The following is a 27,563-nucleotide window of genomic DNA, read 5'->3' on the forward strand; positions in this document are numbered from 1 at the left end:
CATTGCAGTGCCAAGCTGATTATGCCTAAAACCTGCATATCTCGTAGTGGCACGCCGCGCCAAGGACCAAACTACTGAGGCACATTCTTGGTGCAATAGTGGCGCGTCGCGCCCTTACAGCGCCAAGGCCAATATTTTCTAGGTTCTGGAAATTGGCTTGAAAAACCCTGCACAGCTTTTAGTGGGGCGCCGCGCTAGAGACCAAACTACTGAGGCATGTTTCTGGCGTGATAGTGGAGCATCGCGCCACTGTGGCGCCAAGCCCAGTTTTTCAACAATTGCAACCCAGGCCTGAAAATCTCTGTTGTGCTAATTCATCTTAGGATCGTCATATCTTTTGACTCCAAACTCCAAAATGTACATTCTTGGTGGCATTGGAACGAAGACTCGACGAACTTTAATTTAATAGTTTGTGGTCCACCCAGATCGTCATATATCGAAATATAGGGTCATTAGAAGTCAACCCCTCATGCGAACTTCTTCTCAAACTTAGCCACGACGAATCTTTTGGATTTAGCTTGGTCCTAGGGGTCCTTCATGACCCTACATCACCTCTAACGCTGCTTAATTCCTCAAAACTCATCTTAACTCACGCAAATGCTCCACAATACTCGAGTTAGACCCTATCCGAATACAAGAAGGGTTTGAATCTTAGGGAAAAATTTTGAGGGGTGTTATATTATCTCCCCCTTAGGATCATTCATCCTCGAATGATGAGTGACCAAGTATGGACTCGGGGTACAAATCACAATCAGAATTTCAGTCATTCAACCAATCAATTTTCTCAAACAATTACCAATCAAACTCATAATGCGCAAACAAATTCAAATCAAGAAAATGGACATTACCTTCAACATTCTCGTCGGTAGGCACGAATAGATGTGGATATTTAGATTTTATAAATTCCTCCACTTCCCATGTGGCTTCCTCAATAAATTGATTCCTCCATAGGACTTTAACTGATGCGATCTCTTTATTCCTCAACTTGCGAATTTGGCGATCAAGGATTTGGACTAGAACCTCTTCATAGGATAAGCTATCCTTAACTCCAATACTACCAATGGGGACTACCAACGAGGGATCGCCCAAGCACTTTTTCAACATCAAAACGTGGAATATCGGATAAATAGAGGATAGGTCTGAGGGTTACTCCAACTCATAGGTAACACTCCCAATTCACCTCAAAATCTGGTAAGGACCAATATATCAAGGACTAAGCTTCCTCTTCTTTCCAAACCTCATGACGCCCTTCATGGCTGACACTTTCAAGTATACCCAATCACCCACCTCAAACTCCAAGTCTCTCCTCCTCACATCAGTGTAAGATTTTTGGCGGCTTTGGGCTGTCTTTAGCCTCTCTTGAATAACTCTCACCTTCTCTATGGCTTGGTGAACTAAGTCAGGCCCAATCAACTCAACTTCACCAACTTCAAACCACCCAATGGGCGATCTACACCTCCTCCGATACAAAGCTTCATAAGGAGCCATTTGGATGCTTACATGATAGCTATTGTTATATGCAAACTCTATGAGAGGTAAGTGATCATCCCAATTTCCCTTGAAGTCAAGCACACATGCCCTCAACATGTCTTCCAATGTCTAGATGGTGCGCTCTGCCTGGCCATCTATTTGGGGATGGAAGGCTGTACTCAAGTTCACCTTCGAACCCAGTCCCTTCTGAAAGGATTTCCAAAATTGGGAAATGAATTGAGCTCCTCTGTCCGAGATGATGGACAAGGGGACTCCATGCAATCTGACGATCTCCTATATGTACAACTTTGCATAATCTTCTACGATGTCAGTAGTCTTAACCGCCAAGAAGTGAGCTGATTTCGTCATTCTATCCACAATCACCCAAATGGAATCGTGTTGCTTTTGGGACCTCGGCAAGCCTATAATAAAGTCCATGTTGATCATCTCCCACTTCCATTCCAGAATTTCTATGTTTTGGGCTAAACCACATGGCCTTTGATGCTCAACCTTCACGTGTTGGCAATTCAAGCACTTGGAAACAAATTCCACAATATCCTTCTTCATCCCACTCCACCAATAGATTTCCCTTAAGTCATGATATATTTTTGTAGAGCCTGAATGAATAGAGTATATGGAACTATGCGCTTCATCCATAATCCTCTCTCGAACATCATCGACGTCAGGTACACACAGTCTACTTTGGTACCTCAACACACCATCTCCTTCTTTGGTGAAAACCATCACCCCTTATTTGTGAAAATCTTCCTTCAACTGGAGGAGGATGGGATCCTGATCTTGTTTCTCCTTTACCTCTACCACAAGTGAGGACGTAGCTCCATCTCGAATGTTTACTCCACCTTCATTGTTCTCTTTGAGTCGAACTCCCAATCGGACTAATCTATGTACCTCTTTCACCAATTCCCTCCTTCCCTTCTCCACATAGGCAGTGCTACCCATAGAAACCTGCTAAGAGCATCAGCAACAACATTAGCTTTACCTGGATGGTAGAGGATGCTCATGTCGTAGTCCTTAAGTAGCTCGAGCCATCTTCTTTGCCTCAGGTTGAGTTTCCTCTGGCTGAAGACATATTGTAAGCTCTTGTGATCGATGAATACATCAATATGCACTCCATATAAGTAGTGGCGCCAAATTTTAAGAGCAAACACCACAGCTGCCAGCTCGAGGTCATGAGTTGGGTAGTTCCTCTCCTGAACCTTAAGTTGTATTAAAGCATAGGCTATCGCTTTCCCCATTTGCATCAACATACAACCCAAACCAATCCTGGATGCATCACAATAGATCACAAAGCCCTCTGTTCTATTGGGAAAAGTTAGAACAGGAGCAGTGGTTAGCTTGGTCTTCAATTTCAGGAAACTCTCCTCACAAGCATCGAACCATTGGAACTTAGTCTTCTTTTGGGTCAGCTTGGTCAATGGTGATGATATGGATGAGAATCCCTCTACAAACCTTTGGTAGTAGCCATCCAAACCCAAGAAGCTCCTTATCTCTGTCAGGGAGGTGGGTCTGGGCCAATTCTTTACAGCTTCAATCATCTGAGCGTCAACCTGAATACCATCTCCAGATATAATGTGGCCTAGGAAAGCCACTGATGCAAGCCAAAATTCACATTTATAGAACTTTGCATACAATACCTGGTCTTTCAAATTTTGCAAGATGACTCTAAGATGATGGGCATGCTCCTCCTCATTTTTGGAGTAGACCAAGATATCAACTATGAATATAATCACAAACATATCAAGATATGGTTTAAACACCTGGTTCATGAGATCTATGAAAGCTGCGGGGGTATTTGTCAACCCAAAGGACATGACCAAAAATTCAAAGTGGGCATAACAAGTCCGAAAAGCAGTCTTTGGAATATCACACTCCTTCACCTTCAACTGGTGGTAGCCGGATCTCAAGTCTATCTTTGAAAAACAAGTAGCACCCTGAAGTTGGTCAAATAAGTCATCTATTCTGGGGGGAGGGTACTTATTCTTAATGGTGACCTTGTTCAGCTGCCTGTAATCAATGCACATCCTAAGGGACCCATCTTTCTTTCGTACAAATAGGACCGGAGCACCCCACGTTGAGACACTCAGCCTAATAAATCCCTTATCTAGCAAGTTCTTCAACTGTTCTTTCAACTTCTTCAACTCGGCTGGAGCCATTCTATATGAAGGGATTAAGATAGGCTGGGTATCAGGAAGAACATCAATCCCGAAGTCAATCTCCCTATCAGGAGGGACTCCAGGCAGATCCTCGGGAAAGACATCGGGAAACTCATTGACATCGGGACTGACTCGAGAGATGGAGACTCAATATTGTCATCTTTCACTCGGACAATGTGATAGATACACCCTTTTGAGATTAGCTTCCTGGCCCTAAGGTAAGAAATAAACTTACCCTTAGGCATAACAGGACTACCCCTCCACTCTATGACAGCTTTGTTTGGGAATTTGAACTTGACAACCTGAGTTCTACAATCAATAGAGGCATAACAGACATAAAGCCAGTCCATGCCAAGGATCACATCAAAATCAATCATGTCCAACTCAACTAGGTCGGCCAAGGTATCCCTGTGATAGATTGATACAGTGCAATCTCTATAGACTTTCTCAGCTAAGACAGAATCACCGACAGGAGTAGCTACACTGAAGGGCTCAAGAAGACATTCAGGAATTTTATCAAATTTACTAGCCACATAAAGGGTCACAAAAGATAGCGTGGCACCCGGATCCATCAACACGTAACAATCAAGAGAAGAGGCTTGAATCATACCCGTTATGACGTTTGGAGAGTTCTCTTGATCTTGGCGACTACCCATGGCATATAAACGGTTTGTACCCCCACTGGTGCCGGAAGTAGAGCCCCTCTGTTTACCTCTAGCCGGTGGTGCAATGATAGAATGCTGGGCTCTGTTTCCCCCTGTTGGACACTCCCTCTGAAAATGGTCCATTTGGCCACATTTATAACAACCAACCCTTCCCGCTCTGCATTCTCCCAAGTGGAGCCTACCACACTTACCGCATGGTGGCTTCCCCCTCAAACCTTGACTTACACTGGCCTAGGATTGAGAACCCTGGGGTCTGAAATTCTAGCGACTCTGTCCCTGCCGATCATACCTGTTCTGCAGCATAGGTGCGCTGGTGGTAGATGAGGCATAATTGGGAGACCTCTTCTGGAAGAAGGACCTGTTGCCCTTGGTTTGCCTCTGTTCATTCTCATGGCCCACGGATTTTGCCTTCCTGCTCAGATGCTCCTCTCTGTCTTTCCTCTTCTCATCCTCTACCTGTTGAGCATACACCATCAATCTAGAAATATCCATATCCGAGATCAATAATGCTGTTTTGCATTCCTTCTTCACATGCCTCCCTAATCCGGAGATAAACTTCCTCATCTTTGACCTCATATCTGGGATCATTTCTAGAGCATACCTGGATAGCTGGATAAACTTCAGGCCATACTCCTTAACTGTCATGCCTTCTTGTTTCAGATTTACAAACTTCTCCACCTTCGCTTCCCTCAATTCTCGGGGAAAGAAGGGGTCAAGAAACGCTTCTTTAAATTCATCCCACATAGCAGGTTCAGCATCCTCACCTCTACCTTGTTCCTATTGGTTGTACCAGATGTTTGCCACATCCTTGAGTTGATAAGACACCAACTCAACCCCCTCAATTTCCATAGCATGCATAGCTTTCAGAATTTTCCACATCTCATTGATAAATTTTTGGGGGTCTTCGTCGACCTTAGAACCCCTTGAATGCTGGCGGATTCATCCTCATAAAGTCTCTAATTCTAGTGGCAGCAGATGGCTCTTGGGAAATAGAGCTAAGAGTCGGCAAACTCTGGTTACCATTCTGGGCAGCTATTAATTGCGTGAGCATGGCAATCGCCCCTCGAAATTCTGCCTCTGATATGGGTGCAGGCAGAGTAGCAGGCACTTGGGGTGCCTCCGCATACCTCGCAGGTCCGCCTCTAGCCCTTGCTGGGTGTACCTCTGATTGGGGCATCTCAGCGTTATAAACATTTCTCTGGCTAGCCATACGTTTAGGAGGCATTATCTGTAATGTATAAATGCATGAATTAGAAAGGAGTTTTATAGAGTTTAACTCTATCGCACGAATTCAGAGTATGAAAGAAGTGACACAATTCCTAATGTCCTATAGCCTTCTGCTTATAAATGTGGTGCACAACACACCCATAAGCAAGACTCTACTAGACACGGCTTCATAGACTCTCTAGCACTCTTGAACTCTGTGCTCTGATACCATGTTTGTCACGCCCCGGGAGGGTACCCTAGACGTGACCGGCACTTGAAAGCCATTTCTGACCTTCAAGCGAACCACCTAACTCAATCATTCCATCATTCAGTCATATACGCTCAAAGGAAGGCTCAATTATAACATGTTATTTACAATATGGGGGCCGAAGGCCAAACATATTTAACTCAACAAAATAAGTATAATAGGACTCCTCAAAATAACAGTCCAACCTCCCCACACTCTAGTCTATGAATCCTCTATCAAAGTCTGGAAGGTGCTAATGATAAGACCATGGCTACCAACAATCAAAATACAGAGACAAAACGAAACTATGAAAGGAGCTCAAGATCCTCCGGAAACTAGGAGGACTCACCAACTAGCTGGAAGTGTATGTGGATCTTCAACGGAGCGCCGGTCGATGATCTCTAGTACCTCTCTCTGTATCATGAAATGATGCAGGCCAAATGGCGTCAGTACATGGAATGTACAAGTATGTAAAATGGCCGGATGAAACAAACATCAAGAAGACATCAATATCAACTCAGGACCTCAACTCATATATATATACATGACAACTCACTCAAATGTCCTAAGTCTAACAAGAATAGTTTAGACGGGACTAACTCATAAACCACTTAACTCAACTGACTCGAAGCACTATCAAGACCTAAATGGGAGTTTCTCTTATCCGACAACCATCACTTATAAGCCGGTGATAGTACAACAGTCAGACGTTGTTGCCACATCCGTCCATACCTTGCCAGGGCATGAATGTCTCCCTAATCATGGATACCATCGATTAGTCAAGTCCTATCATTTCAGGATAATAAAATGGGAAACATCTGACTTTAACGGTTCGATCCCATGGGAAGCATCCGACTTTAATGGTTCCATCCCTACCTACATTGACGGCATAGTTTTTGGGGTTCGAGTATGGACTATACCCTTACCCGCTTCGGTGCTCGATACTCCTCCCATGACTCTATGCTCATAAGACTCGCTCCAATCATCTCAAACAAGCTCTCACAGCTAGTTTCATGTGAGTCATTGCCAACTCATCAACTCTATTCTCATTTCAACTCAATTAAGTCATAATGGCAAGTTCCATTTAGGACCTCGTCCACTCGTCAATTCTATCCTCCAATTAACTCAATCAAGCCTCATTTAGATAAGCATTTATGACATCTCCTCAATACTCATCACAACCCTATGACTTTAGCTTAACGATTCAAGTAGGATAACACATTTAAGGAAATTGACTTATGCAATATAATCACATGGTTAAATAGATCAACAAAAACATATTAACAAGTCCTCTCCATCAACTCACACTAACATGAAGGTTTTAGGAACTTCTTAGCTCAACAACATCAACACAAATAAAGTCAAATTAATAGGAGACAAAACTCATTCAAACATAAACCATACCAAGAAACTCCATTCTCATGGACCTCTAACCTCAAAGCAAGAGTAGGGCACATGGGTGGACTCAACCCATGTTTTAGATAGACTTACATACCTTAGTGAAGACTTGAAGAAAACCTTGATGTTGGGTCTTCAATGGAAGACTCAAATCTTGAAGCTTTTGGAACTCTTCTTGTTGGAAATGGAGAAGAAGAAGAAGAGAGAGAGAGGAAAACTCCTAGGGCTTTTTAGAGAGAGAGAGGGATGCAAAATATGATCTCAAAATGATCTAGGGTGATACATATATAATTTGGGTAAGTTCCCAAATTGCCCCTTCTCAAAACGTTCTGAAAATAGGCAAAAATGCTCATGGCGGGATAGTGGCGCATCGCGCCATTGCAGCGCCAGGCTGATTATACCTAAAACCTATACATCTCGTAGTGGCGCGCCGCGCCAAGGACCAAACTACTGAGGCACATTCTTGGCGCGATAGTGGCGCGTCGCGCCCTTACAGCGACAAGACCAATATTTTCTGGGTTCTGGAAATTGGCTTGAAAAACCCTGCACATCTTTTAGTGGGGCACCGCGCTAGAGACCAAAATACTGAGGCATGTTTCTGGCGCGATAGTGGCGCATCGCGCCACTGCGGCGCCAAGCCCAGTTTTCCAGCAATTGCAACCCAGGCCTGAAAATCTCTGTTGTGCTAGTTTATCTTAGGATCGTCATATCTTTTGACTCCAAACTCCAAAATGTACATTCTTGGTGGCGTTGGAAAGAAGACTCAATGACCTTTAATTTAATAAGTCGTGGGCCACCCATATCATCGTATATCAAAAGATAGGGTCGTTAGAAGTCAACCCCTCATGCGAACTCCTCCTCAAACTTAGCCACGATGAATCTTTTGGATTTAGCTAGATCCTAGGGGTCCTTCATGACCCCACATCACCTCTAACGCTGCTCAATTCCTCAAAAACGCATCTTAACTCATGCAAATGCACCACAATACTCGAGTTAGACCCTACCCGAATACAAAAAGGGACCGAATCTTAGGGAAAAATTTTGAGGGGTGTTACACTTAATTAGTTTAAAAGGAAGTTTAACCTCAACAAGATTTCTAAAGTAAACAAAAATTTCAACTTCAAAGTTCTAATTAAGTTCAACTTCTAAATTTAAGTATCCTAAAATTGAAGTATCTAAATTATTCTAATTATAAGTTCTAAAGTCCTAAAACTCAAGCCTCTAATTAAGTTCCAATATTTTTCTTTAAGTTTCAAACTTCAAAACTTCCTAAATTACAATCCAATATACAAATGAACTACAACAAACTAAATGTAATCATCTAATTTACTAAATAACATCACAAATTACTAAAAAAAATTACAATCTAATTCAACAACCCAAATCTAAATTAAGCCCTAAAATCAAAACTATAACTACATTCACTAATTTTACAATCCAATATACAAATGAACTAAAACAAACTAAATGTAATCACCTAATTAACTAACTAACATCACAAATTACTAAAAAATTTACAATCTAATTCAACAACCCAAATCTAAATTAAGCCCTAAAATCAAAACTATAACTACATTCACTAATTTTACAATCCAATACACAAATGAACTACAATAAACTAAATGTAATCAACTAATTAACAAATGACAAATAAAAAAAATTAAAATTTAGTTTTAAGTTTAAGCCCCAACCTCTTAAAAATGACTAATAGTCTAAAAGCTCCACAAGATGGTGGCGGCGGCGGAAGGCTGATGGAGAAATAAGAGACGATGGTGGGGCGGTGGTGGGACGGCGGTGGGAGGGAGGGATTTAGAGAGAAGGCAGAGAAAAATAAAGAGTTTAGAGAGAGAGAGAAAATTGAAAAAAAAACGTTCTGTCTTGAACATATTTAACAAAAAGCGACGGATAGCGTCTCTAATTCCGTCGCTTTTTTAAAAATATTTGACCGCCATTTTGACCAAAAAGTGACGGACAAAGCGACACCGTCCATCGCTATTTTAAATATGTTGACCAAATATTTTGAGCAGTAGCGACGGACTTAGCGACTCAGTCCGTCGCTACATTAAAAAAAATAAAAGCGATGGACGACGTCTTAATATTTAATTTATAAATAATTATTTTTAATAAAATATATAAAATATTTATATAAAAATAATATTTAATTTTAGTAAAACAATCTGCCAAAATAAGCGACGGACTAGGCGTCACTGTCCGTCTCTCCTATTAAAAGAAAATTTAAAATAAAGAAAAATGACGGACAACGTCGTTTTCGCCGTCGCATTTTGTTTGCCACGCAGTCCGTCGCTTTTTGTTTTGTCATTTTTTGGCAGTTTTTTAATAGTGTTTGTCAAAGTAAAAAACAAGTTCAATGAAGTACGCAAATCAATACATCATATTTGTTATAAAATAAACTAAATTTAGCAGAATAAGGTGTGGATAATAAGAGGAAAGAAAGGGAAAACTAAGCAGAGCAAAAAATTTTAATGGCAGTATGTATCTGTTTCTTTTCTATATTTTCTTTTGCACAAATTGTGTCTTATATAGGCAAGAAACTATCACTACATACCAAGTGGGCAAGTTGCCCACCTTGACATCCACTAAATAAAAATATTCAATACATAACACTCTCCCTTGGATGTCAAAGAATAAATAAACATAGTTATCCTGAACATCTATAAATCTTGCGTCTCGTTAAAACCTTACTAAGAAAAACCCAGTGGGAAAAAACCTAGTAAAGGAAAAAGAGTACACACATTTGATAATACGCCTTGAGTGCTGCCTCATTAAAAACCTTACCAGGAAAACCCAGTGGGACAAAACCTTGGTTAAGGAAAAAAAAGTGCAGCGCGTATTTTACTCCCCCTGATGAAAGTTTTATTTGATATTTTGGAGACGACGTATTCCAACCTTATATCTTAATTTCTCAAAAGTTGATGTTGGTAATGCCTTTGTGAATAAATCTGCAAGATTATCACTTGAACGAACTTGTTATACATCAATATCACCATTCTTCTATAGATCATGTGTGAAAAATAATTTTGGTGAAATATGTTTTGTTCTGTCTCCTTTTATGAAGCCACCTTTCAACTGAGCTATGCACGCGGCATTGTCTTTGAATATAACTGTGAGTACTTTGACATCATTTTCCAGACCACATCTTTCTTTGATGAACTGTATCATCGATCTCAACCACACACATTCTCTACTTGCTTTATGAATTGCTATTATTTCAGCATGATTTGAAGAAGTAGCAACAATGGACTGTTTTGTAGATCGCCATAATATAGCAGTTCCTCCATGTATAAATAGATAGCTTGTCTGAGATGGAGCTTTATGTGGGTCTGATAAATAACCTGCATCTGCATAACCAATAAGGTCTTCGCAACCTTTGTTAGTATAAACCAAACTCATATCAATAGTACCCTTCAAGTATCGCAAAATATGTTTGATACCATTCCAATGCCTTCGCGTTGGAGATGAACTATACCTTGCTAGCAAATTAACAGAAAATGTTATATCAAGTCTAGTTACGTTAGCAAGATACATAAGTGCACCAATAGCACTGAGATATGGTACTTCAAGACCAAGAATTTCTTCATCCTTTTCTGGAGGTCGAAATTGATCTTTTTTCACTTCAAGTGATCGAACAACCATTGGAGTACTTAATGGATGTGCTTTGTCCATGTAAAATCTTTTTAAGATTTTCTCAGTGTAGGCAGATTGGTGGACAAAACTCTCGTCTGCTAAATGTTCAATTTGCAGACCTAAACAAAGTTTTTTCTTTCCAAGGTCTTTCATCTCAAATTCTTTCTTTAAATACTCAATCGCCTTTTGGACCTCTTTAGGGGTTCCAATGAGATTTATGTCATCAACATAAACGGCGAGTATAACAAACTCCGATTCCATTTTCTTAATAAAAACATATGGACAAATAACATCATTTATATAGCCTTCATTTATTAATTACTAACTAAGGCGATTATACCACATACACCCTGATTATTTCAGACCATATAATAATCTTTGCAGTTTTATTGAGTACATTTCCCGAGACTTTTTACATGCTTCAGAAAATTTTAATCCTTCTGGGATTTTCATGTAAATTTCATTATCAAGTGAACCATAAAGGTAAGTTGTAACTACATCCATTAGATGTATATTACGATTTTTATGTACAGCTAAACTGATGAGATATCAAAATGTTATTCCATCCATAACAGGTGAATATGTTTCTTCATAGTTAACCCCGGGTCTTTGAGAGAATCCTTGTGCAACAAGGCGTGCCTTATATCTTACAATTTCATTTCTCTCATTTTGTTGTCGTATAAAAACCCATTTATAGCCAATTGGTTTTACACCTTCAGGGGTTTGGAATACAGGTCCAAAGACCTCACGTTTAGCAAGTGAGTCTAATTCTGATTGAATTGTCTTTTGCCATTCTAGCCAATTACATCTACGTCGACAATCTTCGATGGATTTAGGCTCAAGACTTTCACTATCTTACATGAGGTTAATTGCAACATTATATGCAAAAATATTATCCACCATAATTTTTTATCGATCTAGATTTATCTCATCACCGGTAGAACTTATTAAAAGTTCTTCATTCATTTGAGTCTCGGGTTCACTGATTTCTTCAAAAATATCAGGATTACTCAAATGTTGACCTTCTTCAGGAAGTTCTTATGTAGTATCATCTTTATTATTTTTCACGCTTCTCTTTCTAGGATTTTTATCCTTTGAACCCAGTGGTCTACCACGCTTCTGGCGTGTTTGGGATTCAGAAGCTATGATACTTATAGATGGTCCTTTGGGAACATCAATCCGGATAGGCACATTAACTGCAGGGATATGCGACTTAGTTATCCGTTTCAAATCAGTAAATGCATCTGGCATTTGATTTGCTATTTTTTGTAAGTGGATGATCTCCTGGACCTCCTGCTCATATGTGCGGGTACGTGGATCAAAATGTGATAGTGATGAAACTTTCCATGCAATTTATTTTTCTTTTTCTTTTTCGGGTTCTTTTTTCTCTCCCCTAATGGCGGAAAAAGTGTTTCATCAAACCGACAATCTGCAAATCAAGCAGTGAATAAATCTTCAGTCAATGGTTCAAGGTATCGAATTATGGAGGGTGAGTCAAACCCAACATATATGCCCAACCTTCATTGAAGGCCCATTTTTGTACGTTGTTGTAGTGCTACAGGCACGTATACCGCACAATCAAAAATTCTTAAATGGGCTATATTTGGTTCATGACCAAATACTAATTGTGACGGAGAGTATTTATTATAATGTGTCGGTCTGAGACGTACAAGTGCTGCTGCATGTAAGATAGCATGACTCCAAACAGTAATTGACAATTTTATTTTCATTAGTAGAGGTCTTGCTATCAATTGTAGGCGCTTTATAAATGACTCTGCAAGGCCATTTTGAGTATGAACATGAGCAATAGGATGTTCAATTTTTATCCCAATTGATAAGCAATAATCATTAAAAGCTTGGGATGTAAATTTTTCAGCATTATCAAGGAGAATGTCCTTAATTGGATAATCTGGGAATTGCGCTCTCAATCTTATTATTTGTGCTAACAATTTCGCAAACGCCAGGTTGCGAGATGATAATAAGCACACATGAGACCATCTAGATGATGCATCTATTAGGACCATAAAATATCTAAACAATCCACTAGGTAGATGAATAGGTCCACATATATCTCCATGAATACGCTCTAAAAAGTCAGGAGATTCGATGCCGACCTTCAGGGTCGATGATCTGGCAATTAATTTGCCTTGATAACAAGCTCCACATGAAAATTCATCATTTGTAAGAATCTTCTGGTTCTGTAACGGATGTCCAGTTGAATTTTCAAGAACTCGTCTCATCATTATTGATCCAGGATGACCTATTCGATCATGCCATAGCACAAATGTATTTGGATCAGTAAACTTCTGGTTTACGATCATATGTGCTTCAATTGCACTAATTTTTGCATAATATAAGCCATACGACAAAGTTTGTAATTTTTCCAGAATATATTTCTGGCCTGAGACACTCTTGGTTATATCAAGATATTCAATATTCATTTCATTTAGTGTCTCAACATGATATCTATTTCTGCGGATTAACAAGTTTCTTGGGGATTTGGGAGAGTATAGTGCATCTTCTATAACAATTATTGTCCCCTCAGGCAGAATTATAGTAGCTCTTCCGGAGCCTTCTATCATTTTTGAATTACCAAAAATTATAGTAATATTTGCTTTTCTTCTTAGCAAGTTAGAAAAATATTTCTCGTCTTTAAATATAGCATGGGTTGTTCCACTATCAAATATACAAATATCCTCTTGATTTATCATTGATCCAAACAAGATTTGAGGCATTTCCATATTTTCTTCAATAAGAAATAAAATAAGTATTAACACATTGTATATTACACAAATTTTATTTATTTACATTGACTAGGAAAATACAAACATCATATTTAATACAGATAAAAAGAAAAATATTTACATATTATTAGTCTTATCAATATTCATATTTTCGTCTGGAAAATTAAAGAAATCTGCTACATCCAAATGCATAGGCTCAACATTATCTTCAGAGATAAAATTTGTCTCTGGATTGTTTTTTGCCCTTTTTAATGATGCCTGATATAGCTGAACCATACATTTTGACGACCGGTAAGTCCGCGACCAGTGCCCCACACCTCCACATCTATGACATACGCTTTCTGAATTATTCTTCGGAAAAACTTCTGGCTATTTACCCTGCCTTTTATATTGCTGGTCATTTTTCGGTGCTAGCCGAGTATCATGATTAAAATTCCTTCTTTGACCACGACCACGACTGGGGTCATGGCCTCTTTCTCGTTGGTTATAATTTATCTGATTCACTTCAGGGAGTGGCAAAGAACCAACGGACCGACTATCATGATTTTTCATTAATAATTCATTATGTCTTTCAGCAATAAGAAGGTGAGATAATAATTCAGAATATTTTGTAAAACCTTTTTTGCGATATTGCTGTTGCAGGAGCATATTCGCGGGTGGAAATGTGGAGTATGTTTTTTTTAATTTATCTTGCTCAGTGATTTCGTCTCCGCATAAATTTAACTGAGCTATAATTCTAAATAAGGCAGAATTATATTCAGTTATATTTTTAAAGTCCATTAGTCTCAGATTTAACCAGTCATGACGTGTTTATGGAAGCATGACCAACTTCAGGTGGTCATATCTTTTTTAAAAATTTTCCAACAATTTCAGGGGATCCTTTAATGTAAGATATTGTAATTTTAGCCCCTCATCAAGATGGTAGCGGAGAAAAATCATAGTTTTTGCACGATTTTGACTAGATGCCGTGTTATCATCTTTGATGATGTCTGCCAGACCCATCGATTCTAGATGAATTTCGGCATGTAGTGCCAATGAGGAGTAGCCTTTTCCAGAAATGTCCAGAGCCACAAATTCAAGTTTTGAAATATTTGTCATTTTATAAAAATAAAATTAAATAAAAATTTTACCACTTTTTGTTACCTTGAAAAAAAATAGTCGGAGCCTCGTGCTAATAACGTGTTATAAAATATACTAGTTTAACAATAAAAGAAAGAAATAGTGACAGAAAAATTAATAAAAAGAGAAAAGAAAATCGTGTGTATTATGTATCTGTGTATATATTCCCTGCCATGCCAAAAGATGGCAATATATATAGGCTACAAAAAGAGTAAAACTAGTGGGTTGTCCACTTTCAATGGGCTCCACGTGAATAGAAAAATATATTAGTGGACAACCAAATACCACCACTAACTTTCTAACACTTAGAAAATACACTAGCTCCACAATATTTGAAGCTCTGAATCAGTGGAAATGAGGGACAATAATTTTCATTCTTAAAAAGTGCAATTATATCACTTAAAACACAATTTTAAGCAACTCCATTGGTGACCTAGGAAAGACCATCAATAAAAATTGCTACAAACTGATTGTTTCTTAGGAAAAGCTTTTTCAAATGAAAACCATACAACAGTTATCAAATTCTAGGAGGTTAACCACTAACCATTTTTACCCAAAAATGAGATGAACATATCATACCATTTTTAAAAGGATTAACACATACACGACATCTTAAATTTATTAATAAATTTCATATAAAAAATTGAACTACGACTTATTCCAATTGAGCATCTAAACACATAATAAAGTGTTCATATTACACTTATGATTCAATTTTTAAAAAAATTAAAAATATTTGGGCGTACTCTCAATCATTTATTGGGTAATTAATTTAACCACAATAAATATATCATCTATTTTGATAATAAACATCAAACTCAATTAAAAAACCTACGATTTACGGACTTATGGAAGCTAATGCGTATAACTAAAGAAGGTGATGATATTTTAAGTGATTTAACTTATTTACCTAATGTACACTTAAGAACATATGCAAAAAAATTCACAACTTGAACCGAAAATGTTTCATAATAAAAACACTTTATCATGTGTTCAATTAGAACAAGTTAAAATTCAAGTGCCTAAATGAAACTTACTAGTAAGTTCAAGAGATTGTCTTTGCATTAAAGCCATTTTAAAAGATGTCATTCACTTTAAACTTCGTTTCAATCTCTTGAAAATTACTGAATCCCCTTTAGCATTTCTCTCTTGCAAGAAAGAATCAAATCACCCCATGACAATAGCATAAATAATCTCCTATGATAACAGAACACTAAATATATTTCTCTCAAATACATCAGTCATCATAATTACTATAACATAACACTAAATATATTTCTCTCTTATACATCAGTCATCATAATAGGTGATACTTGAAAGTTAAATCAAAGACTATTTACACTTTCATCTTTGAGTCGCATCATAATAAAGAGCAAGAAGAAGTATACTAGGAAGCAAACGAGTAAACGGAATATAAGCATACAAACGGAAGCACCCGGACAAGGAAAATAGTAACCTGGACCTTCCCATCCCTTCTGAGCAAAACCAGAAAGGCTAGCAATCTATATAATAAATTGGAGAAAGAAAGAAAGTCATATGACCTTGTTGGTAATTGACTTGCAAAGCAAGAGTACTCAGCATAAGGAAACTATAGAACAAAATGATGATCAATTGATGGCCAAGAGTTTAAAGTGAGTTGGCCAATAACACAACTAAGACATCCAAGACAGACAGTCAGATAACTTCCACAGGTTCATATATTGTGTAGAAAACATAATGAGGGAACGGGGTGGAGAAAGTCTTTAGCAGGACTAAACACAAAATGAAAAATTCCATACTAGAAAATCCTGTCCATCATCGTCGTGGCCTTGACCCAGCTCGTCTTGCTTCATCTGGATATGAAGGAAACAGCTCAATGTACCTTGATCCAATCACCACATTGTCCTTGCACATAGCTTTCTTCGCCTCCTCAACCGATGCAAATTCTACATAAGCATCACCAGTAGCTTTTCCATCGGACCGGTAGGTAATGTTTATCTTATCATCTGTAAGGTTAAATTCCTTACCAAAAAACTTGAGAATATCAGATTTCTTACAACGGTATGGGAGACCGCGCATCTTCAATATCTCTGTGTACTCCAATTGATCTTTGTTCTGAGCCCTTTTTGTACGAGGTGGAGGGGAAGCACGGTAGTCAGATTCATAACCTCCTTCCTTCATCTCAGCAGCTATAGCTTGGTAATAGTCTTGCTTCTTGCAACTGAAAACCTCTACATATCTCCTCCCCATGTTCTGCCTATCCCTCCGAAGAGCATAATCCACTTGAATGTGACCAGCAAAGACAACAAATGCTTCTCCAGTGAACCTACCATCCTTGTTGACTACAACAACATCCACAATGTCCAGGCCAGCAAAGAACTTGTAAATGTCAATTTCAGTGCAATCGTATGGAAGACCCCTTAAACGAACAACAGGAAATGCAGAAGGTTGAGATCTGCTATCATAGTCAAAAGCCTGCTGATAGCCACTTGCACTGCTGCTCACTGCGAAGTAGGGATTTGATTCCATCATTCTTGGTCTCTTTGAGCCGATCTCGTAACCGTCTGAAAACCCCCCGCTCCCCAACATTGCCCTTCATTATTGATACCCAGAAAAAAAAAACAATTCCCCCACTCAACCTTGTTAATAAGAAACCAAACCCAACCCATATTTTCTCCTACAACCTAGTTTCATATACTACTTTTCTCCAAACAAAATCACAACATTTCATGCATGCTCCCAACCAACAAGCATAATTACCAGAAAATGAAACATAAATTGGAGATATTACGAGAAATCAATACCTATGCATAAACCTGAACCATTAAGTTCTCAAGTTAAAGGGGTCATTTCTTGACCTTCAATATATGCGCTTAATATGTCTAGCAACACAAAGAAATTCAGCTAGATAAGGCAAAGGCAAATAACCATGTCAAAAAAGACCATCACGACCCAAAAGTTTTCGCACCATTATATAAAGGAGGGGAAAAATCACCTAAATGATCCATGCCAGGATAGTCTCGAAAAATTAATCCTAAAGCAAATGTACAGGTCAAGTTTATTGCTAGTAAAAACTTCCTAAATATCAGTAACTTTATTATTGAACCAGCAATCCACAGCTCCCTAAAAATGGGGTACTCGTGTACACTGAAAAGATCTACGGGCAAAACCTCTCTATAACGGATATTTTTTGGATGCTATATCGAAATGGTGTTATAAAGTACATATAACTTGAAAGATTGGTTCCAAAAGATAAAATTTGGGGCATTATAGTGAAATGTTATTATATAGGAGGATTGTTATAGAGATGTAAATGTAATTTATTCTCAAGTTTCTGGTGTTTAAACAAACAAAGAATCATTTCTTTTTTGATGACCATGGTGGTCCAGGACAGATTTCGTGCACCAACTAATTCACGGGATACCTGTCACCTCCCACCAGCAACAGAAATAGGTACAAGCAAAGGATACTCTTGAAGTAACAAATTATTGTACTTGTGCTGTAATCACTTTATGGATAACACAAAAGTCAGACAACACAAGCATGCCCTAACCCTCTTTTTAATGCCCAAATTAGACTACCAAAAGTAGAAGATTAAAAACGCAATGCAATCAAATTCGCCGCCCTCCAACATATAGCAAAAGAAAGTGTTTTTTTTACAATCTAAAGGCAAAATCAACCCTCTCGACACAAGAAAAAGATTCAACAATTAGTTAATATATGGCACTAACACAAAGCAGCATCAGAATTCGCCAAAATTTGAAAACAAACATCAACACAGAAAAAGAAAGAACACCCACATGAATAGATGGATAAAACATAAGGAATGAATTACAAAATTAATCAACTTACCCTCTTGATCCGTACATAGCTCCGCCAAGTTTGCAGAAACCCTTCGATTCAGATGAAACGACAATCGAAATCTCTACCGAAACCCTAGAGCAAAAGAGGTGTTGTATAAAGGCCCAGAAAACTCTCAAACTGTTTTATGAGGAGTTTATATATAAGACGAAATGACAAAAATATAGACCCAGAAATTACTTAAGCCACCTAAACTAAAACGGCGTCGTCATTAGTGTCTATAAAATAATGAAAATAAATATGTTTATTTTTATTTAAATTCAAAAATAGGGAAAAGGTCCAATTTGACCACAAAATTTATAAAATGATTTAAATTTGCTTTAAACTTTGAATAACAAGGTCGTTATTACGTGACAATAGTATTCTTCAATACTCAAAACCTTCGATAACTGGGTCTTTATTTTCCAAGCTGAAATTAATCACCCTCAAACCATAAATCGATTTTAATGAAAATCCAATAGTGATCAATTGCATGATCAAATTAAGTTTCAACTTTTGTCAATACTCAATTTGATAAAACTCCATCATCAATCATTCTCAAATCACCAATAGCGATATCAAAGCTATATATCGACTTCCTGATGGCAAAATAAACTCACGTACACATTATTCAGCTCCTAAATCTTTTGCAACAAACTGTGGCAAGAGAAAGCACTGCCAAGTAAATTCGATGAAACCTATGCAGAATGTTCTACTTCTAGTTGTGTATTACTGTTTAGTTAGGACACATGTGTAGGTGCAAAGAAGCCACAAAACACCAGCTGAAAAGACCAAAATACCCCTGGTTGCAAGCAGGCATGTCGTCTAAGAGGCGCCAACTGATAACCGCTTATACTAAGTAGAATTATTAAGGATTTGTGGTCTTCTAGAGGAGGTAAAATGGTGATAGAAAAAAAAGTGATAAAAATGAATAGTGTAACTTTGTATGGAATCTCGATTGTTATTTGTTTGAGTGTCAAGAGGATGAAGTGGTGTAGATTAATGATGGTTTTTATGTGGTAATTTTCTTAAGAGTGGAGAAAATCATTTGCTATGATAGTGGTTGGTTTGGAGAGTTGAGGGGCAATGAATGAGAAAAATAAAATCTTGACCATTTAAAAGTTGAAGGATAAAACGTGTCCATCCCTCATGTTGGAAAGTCTACATTGTTAGTCAATAAGAACAAATGTTAGCTCTAATTATTAACAAAGAGCAAATGCAAATACAAATCTAGACCATTTTGCAATTTTAGGGGTAAAGTTGATACATTTTCCCCATCAAAGGCAAGCCTTTGTGATTCAAAACCTTATAATTTAAATTTAAAATAATAAGATATTCACGTAGTGTTTATTTTTCAATTTTCTTTTCTTATTTTAGCTTGGACTTAAAAAAAAGAATCCAAAATTAAAAATTTATTTGTAGTATGTATTTCAAGTGAATAATAGTTTTCCCTCACAAAAGTTTAATTTTTTCAACTAAATATATTTATGTCCAAACATAATTGAAGTTTTAAAATACTTCGTTTTTCAATTTTAATCAAATAATGTCCAAGCAGGATTTTGAGCAGATGGTCTCATCAATCTATTCTTAATACTTTCATTCTATATATATCACTAATATTTGGTGAATTAGGTAAAAGTTTTACTATGATTCCCTAGGAATTTAAATTTGAAAATTTGTAGTTTACTTTATTTTCTTTGTAACTTTAAATCGTATTTTTATTTCTAGAAAAAGTGAAGAGTTGATATCATACGTGATGTATGAACTTTCATCTTGTTAGTCAGGATTCGATTTTTCAGTTCATAATTTCTTTTTTTATTTTTCCTTCCCCTATCTCTGTATAAAAAGTAAAAAATAAAATATTGTTAGGTATTGAATATTTTTATTTAGTGGATGTCAAGGTGGGCAATTTGCCCACTTGGTATGTAATGATAGTTTCTTGCCTATATAAGGCACAATTTGTGCAAAAAAAATTATAGAAAAGAAACAGATACATATTGCCATTAAATTTTTTTGCTCTGCTTAGTTTTCCCTTTCTTACCTTTTATTATCCACACCTTATTCTGCTAAATTTAGTTTATTTTATAATACGTTATCAGCACGAGGCTTCGGCTATTTTTTTTCAAGGTAACAAAAAGTGGTAAGAATTTTATTTAATTTTATTTTTATAAAATGACAAATATTTTAAAACTTGAATTTGTGGCTCTGGACATTTTTGGAAAAGGTTACTCCTCATGGGCACTAGATGCCGAAATTCATCTAGAATTGATGGATCTGGCAGACATCATCAAAGATGATAACACGGCATCTAGTCAAAACCGTGCAAAAACTATGATTTTTCTCCGCCACCATCTTGACGAGGGGCTAAAATTACAATATCTTACATTAAAGGATCCCCTGAAATTGTTGGAAAATTTTAAAAAAAAGATATGACCACCTGAAGTTGGTCATGCTTCCATAAGCACGTCATGACTGGTTAAATCTGAGACTAATGGACTTTAAAAATATAACTGAATATAATTCTGCCTTATTTAGACTTATAGCTCAGTTAAATTTATGCGGAGACGAAATCACTGAGCAAGATAAATTGAAAAAAACATACTCCACATTTCCACCCGCGAATATGCTCCTGCAACAACAATATCGCGAAAAAAGTTTTACAAAATATTCTGAATTATTATCTCACCTTCTTATTGCTGAAAGACATAATGAATTATTAATGAAAAATCATGATAGTCGGTCCGTTGGTTCTTTGCCACTCCCTGAAGTGAATCAGACAAATTATAACCAACGAGAAAGAGGCCATGGCCCCAGTCGTGGTCGTGGTCAAAGAAGGAATTTTAATCATGATACTCGACTGGCACCGAGAAATGACCAGTAATATAAAAGGCAGGGTAAATAGCCAGAAGTTTTTCCAAAGAATAATTCAGAAAGTGTATGTCATAGATGTGGAGGTGTGGGGCACTGATCGCGGACTTACCGGTCGTCAAAATATATGGTTCAGTTATATCAGGCATCATTAAAAAGGGCAGAAAATAATTTAGAGACAAATTTTATCTCTGAATATAATGTTGAGCCTATGCATTTGGATGTAGCTGATATCTTTAATTTTTCAGACGAAAATATGAATATTGATAAGACTAATAATATGTAAATATTTTTCTTTTTATCTGTATTAAATATGATGTTTGTATTTTTCTAGTCAATGTAAATAAATAAAATTTGTGTAATATACAATGTGTTAATACTTATTTTATTTCTTATTGAAGAAAATATGGAAATGCCTCAAATCTTGTTTGGATCAATGATAAATCAAGAGGATATTTGTATAATTGATAGTGGAACAACCCATGCTATATTTAAAGACGAGAAATATTTTTCTAACTTGCTAAAAAGAAAAGCAAATGTTACTATAATTTTTGGTAATTCAAAAATGATAGAAGGCTCCGGAAGAGCTACTATAATTCTGCTTAAGGGGACAATAATTGTTATAGAAGATGCATTATACTCTTCCAAATCCCCAAGAAACTTGTTAATCCGCAGAAATGGATATCATGTTGAGACACTAAATGAAATGAATATTGAATATCTTGATATAACCAAGAGTGTCTCAGGCCAGAAATATATTCTGGAAAAATTACAAACTTTGTCGTATGGCTTATATTATGCAAAAATTAGTGCAATTGAAGCACATATGATCGTAAACCAGAAGTTTACTGATCCAAATACATTTGTGCTATGGCATGATCGAATAGGTCATCCTGGATCAATAATGATGAGACGAGTTCTTGAAAATTCAACTGGACATCCGTTACAGAACCAGAAGATTCTTACAAATGATGAATTTTCATGTGGAGCTTGTTATCAAGGCAAATTAATTGCCAGATCATCGACCCTAAAGGTCGGCATCGAATCTCCTGACTTTTTAGAGCGTATTCATGGAGATATATGTGGACCTATTCATCTACCTAGTGGATTGTTTAGATATTTTATGGTCCTAATAGATGCATCATCTAGATGGTCTCATGTGTGCTTATTATCATCTCGCAACCTGGCGTTTGCGAAGTTGTTAGCACAAATAATAAGATTGAGAGCGCAATTCCCAGATTATCCAATTAAGGACATTCTCCTTGATAATGCTGAAAAATTTACATCCCAAGCTTTTAATGATTATTGCTTATCAATTGGGATAAAAATTGAACATCCTATTGCTCATGTTCATACTCAAAATGGCCTTGCAGAGTCATTTATAAAGCGCCTACAATTGATAGCAAGACCTCTACTAATGAAAATAAAATTGTCAATTACTGTTTGGAGTCATGCTATCTTACATGCAGCAGCACTTGTACGTCTCAGACCGACACATTATAATAAATACTCTCCGTCACAATTAGTATTTGGTCATGAACCAAATATAGCCCATTTAAGAATTTTTGATTGTGCGGTATACGTGCCTGTAGCACTACAACAACGTACAAAAATGGGCCTTCAATGAAGGTTGGGCATATATGTTGGGTTTGACTCACCCTCCATAATTCGATACCTTGAACCATTGACTGAAGATTTATTCACTGCTCGATTTGCAGATTGTCGGTTTGATGAAACACTTTTTCCGCCATTAGGGGAGAGAAAAAGGAACCCGAAAAAGAAAAAGAAAAATAAATTGCATGGAAAGTTTCATCACTATCACATTTTGATCCACGTACCCGCACATATGAGCAGGAGGTCCAGGAGATCATCCACTTACAAAAAATAGCAAATCAAATGCCAGATGCATTTACTGATTTAAAACGGATAACTAAGTCGCATATCCCTGCAGTTAATGTGCCTATCCGGATTAATGTTCCAAAAGGACCATCTACAAGTATCATAGCTTCTGAATCCCAAACACGCCAGAAGCGTGGTAGACCACTGGGTTCAAAGGATAAAAATCCTAGAAAGAGAAGCGTGAAAAATAATAAAGATGATACTACATAAGAACTTCCTGAAGAAGGTCAACATTTGAGTAATCCTGATATTTTTGAAGAAATCAGTGAACTCGAGACTCAAGTGAATGAAGAACTTTTAATAAGTTCTACCGGTGATGAGATAAATCTAGATCGATCAAAAATTATGGTGGATAATATTTTTGCATATAATGTTGCAATTAACCTCATGTAAGATAGTGAAAGTCTTGAGCCTAAATCCATCGAAGATTGTCGACGTAGATGTAATTGGCTAGAATGGCAAAAGACAATTCAATCAGAATTAGACTCACTTGCTAAACGTGAGGTCTTTGGACCTGTATTCCAAACCCCTGAAGGTGTAAAACCAATTGGCTATAAATGGGTTTTTATACGACAACAAAATGAGAGAAATGAAATTGTAAGATATAAGGCACGCCTTGTTGCACAAGGATTCTCTCAAAGACCCGGGGTTAACTATGAAGAAACATATTCACCTGTTATGGATGGAATAACATTTTGATATCTCATCAGTTTAGCTGTACATAAAAATCGTAATATACATCTAATGGATGTAGTTACAACTTACCTTTATGGTTCACTTGATAATGAAATTTACATGAAAATCCCAGAAGGATTAAAATTTTCTGAAGCATGTAAAAAGTCTCGGGAAATGTACTCAATAAAACTGCAAAGATTATTATATGGTCTGAAATAATCAGGGTGTATGTGGTATAATCGCCTTAGTTAGTAATTAATAAATGAAGGCTATATAAATGATGTTATTTGTCCATATGTTTTTATTAAGAAAATGGAATCGGAGTTTGTTATACTCGCCGTTTATGTTGATGACATAAATCTCATTGGAACCCCTAAAGAGGTCCAAAAGGCGATTGGGTATTTAAAGAAAGAATTTGAGATGAAAGACCTTGGAAAGAAAAAACTTTGTTTAGGTCTGCAAATTGAACATTTAGCAGACGAGAGTTTTGTCCACCAATCTGCCTACACTGAGAAAATCTTAAAAAGATTTTACATGGACAAAGCACATCCATTAAGTACTCCAATGGTTGTTCGATCACTTGAAGTGAAAAAAGATCAATTTCGACCTCCAGAAAAGGATGAAGAAATTCTTGGTCTTGAAGTACCATATCTCAGTGCTATTGGTGCACTTATGTATCTTGCTAACGTAACTAGACTTGATATAACATTTTCTGTTAATTTGCTAGCAAGGTATAGTTCATCTCCAACGCGAAGGCATTGGAATGGTATCAAACATATTTTGCGATACTTGAAGGGTACTATTGATATGAGTTTGTTTTATACTAACAAAGGTTGCGAAGACCTTATTGGTTATGCAGATGCAGGTTGTTTATCAGACCCACATAAAGCTCCATCTCAGACAAGCTATCTATTTATACATGGAGGAACTGCTATATTATGGCGATCTACAAAACAGTCCATTGTTGCTACTTCTTCAAATCATGCTGAAATAATAGCAATTCATAAAGCAAGTAGAGAATGTGTGTGGTTGAGATCGATGATACAGTTCATCAAAGAAAGATGTGGTCTGGAAAATGATGTCAAAGTACTCACAGTTATATTCAAAGACAATGCCGCGTGCATAGCTCAGTTGAAAGGTGGCTTCATAAAAGGAGACAGGACAAAACATATTTCACCAAAATTATTTTTCACACATGATCTATAGAAGAATGGTGATGTTAATGTAAACAAGTTCGTTCAAGTGATAATCTTGCAGATTTATTCACAAAGGCATTACCAACATCAACTTTTGAGAAATTAAGATATAATGTTGGAATGCGTCGTCTCCAAAATATCAAATGAAGTTTTCATCAGGGGGAGTAAAATACGCGCTGCACTCTTTTTTCCTTAACCAGGGTTTTTGTCCCACTGGGTTTTCCTGATAAGATTTTTAATGAGGCAACACTCAAGGCGTATTACCAGATGTGTGTAGTCTTTTTCTTTCACTAGACTTTTTCCCACTGAGTTTTTCCTAGTAAGGTTTTAAAGAAACACAATATCTATGGAGGCAAATTACACGTGGACATCCAAGGAGGAGTGTTAGAAAGTTAGTGGTGGTATTTGGTTGTCCACTAATATATTTTTCTATTCAAGTGGGGCCCACTGAAAGTGGGTAACCCACTAGTTTTACTCTTTTCCTAGCCTATATATATTGCCATCTTTTGGCATGGCAGGAAATATAAACACAGATACATAATACACACGATTTTCTTTTCTCTCTCTTTATTAATTTTTCTGTCACTATTTCTTCATTTTATTGTTAAACTAGTATATTTCTTAACACTAAGAGAAAATTTCCATTATTCTCCATTTTGGCATCTATTTTAGATGATGAACAAGATAGCTAGGTATATCGTTTTATAGTTTCTTATTTAATACATAACTTAGACATGAAAAAGCTATTCACTTCAATTAGGAAAATATTTTGAAGGATTGATGATAGATTATGACATTTCCCTTTTCATAAAGCATAGCTGTCCTCTAGTCTGTCAAAGTGGTAAAATCAAAGTATATTATAACTTTGATTACATAATTTACCATTCAAATAATTGTTGATCATTATTTTAATTGACCACTCTTTGTTAAAAAATTTCCTCAACTTATGCACCAATTATGGTTGGACTTCCGACTATTGAGTGTAATTAGACTTGTACCGACTAAAGTAAACTCAATCACTTATTCTGCCACTTTAACGAGGACTGAGAAATTTGTGTGCACTTTACAAATGACTCTTAGTATTTCAACAGAGAAAAAAATTGTTAGTGATTTATTTTTTCTTTGTTTAAAATTGAGTGGACAGAGTTATATCGATATTTATATTGAGAAAAAGTAATAATTAACTAATAGATTGATGGGTGTGTGCATAAATCGATCTTGTACAATCAGATAAGAAGGATTGTACCATAAAATATACTTTTAAGTAATTATAAAATGTACTTCTAAGTAATTGCTTCATAAATCTTATATTTATTTATATGAAGAAAAAATCATATAAACAAAGTAAATTCTTATTTGTACAAATAGTATATATATTTTTTATCTTTTGAGTTGTATGTTCTACCGGATCAATTGTTCAAGATCTTTGGTCTTTATCCAGATTCGATAAAAAAAATAAAATCACTTTTTATGAACTTGCTAAGAACGGGAGACACCATGTTGAATTTTTCTCTTCTAGAAAGAGTACCTAGGGATTTGATCTTGTAATTATTTGTTTATTCATAAGATGAAGTATATTATACCCCAACTTTAGTGTCATTTGCAAATGAATCTTTTTTATTTTCCACTTGCATTTTCAAACTTTGACTTTTTGTGGAAAACTCCCTTGTTGCAGTCCTCTTCTCTTGGTTTGACGTTTTATTCTCTAACGTAAAAGAGTTGAATTTTGAAAGTGAAAAAAAATATATTTCTTTTGTCCCATATTACATGGACATTTTATTAAAATTAGTAATTATTTCATATTAATTAATCACTTATTAAATCAGGATATAATTAATTTTTTTTTTTTCATTTTACCTGCAATTAATATGTTTCGGAAGTTTAAACAAATTTTGAAGATTCAAATATTTTTTTTAAGAGACTAATTAATATGAGCAAAGAGTAAAATAGTAAAATTGATCAATATATTAATAATTTCTTAATCATCGTATAAAATAAAAAATGTACATATACTATGGGATAAAGGAAGTATGGAGCAAACATTAATTGGGGTTGAAATTAACTTGTTATACTTTCAACAATCTGTTTTCACATCATATTTGGTTCCAGACTAGACTAATACAAATATGTTACAAAATACTATATATCCATATTATTCTTCATTACAATTTGTTTTCACTATATCTTATCCATCACCATAATTTATTTCCATTATAATATGTTTCCATCACATTTTATTTCTTCTTTTAGGCCTATAAATAGGTATTCTTATAAGCATGGATAAATATACAAAAGAGAAGAAAACAATAAGATTACTCATTTGCTCTCTCCTCCTCTTCTTAAATTGATTTGTCATTTTATTTATAATACATTATCAGCACGAAGCTCACAAATTAAAGGTAAGATTAACTCGATAATTAGATTGTGAAAGTGGGGAG

General features: G+C 36.3%; 1 protein-coding gene across 1 annotated transcript; it reads right to left on the reverse strand.

Annotated features, from left to right (window-relative positions):
• Window positions 1-16,182: 16,182 nt before the first annotated feature.
• LOC129873806 (uncharacterized) lies at window positions 16,183-18,645 on the reverse strand. The gene is made up of 2 exons (XM_055948992.1): window positions 18,500-18,645; window positions 16,183-17,240 (listed from the first exon to the last, which is right to left on the reverse strand). Exons 1-2 carry the CDS (start codon window positions 18,514-18,516, stop codon window positions 16,463-16,465), a joined length of 795 nt encoding a protein of 264 aa, XP_055804967.1. The 5' UTR covers window positions 18,517-18,645; the 3' UTR covers window positions 16,183-16,462.
• Window positions 18,646-27,563: the final 8,918 nt, after the last annotated feature.

The sequence above is a fragment of the Solanum dulcamara genome, chromosome 11, assembly GCF_947179165.1.
Source record: "Solanum dulcamara chromosome 11, daSolDulc1.2, whole genome shotgun sequence".
NCBI lineage: Eukaryota > Viridiplantae > Streptophyta > Magnoliopsida > Solanales > Solanaceae > Solanum > Solanum dulcamara.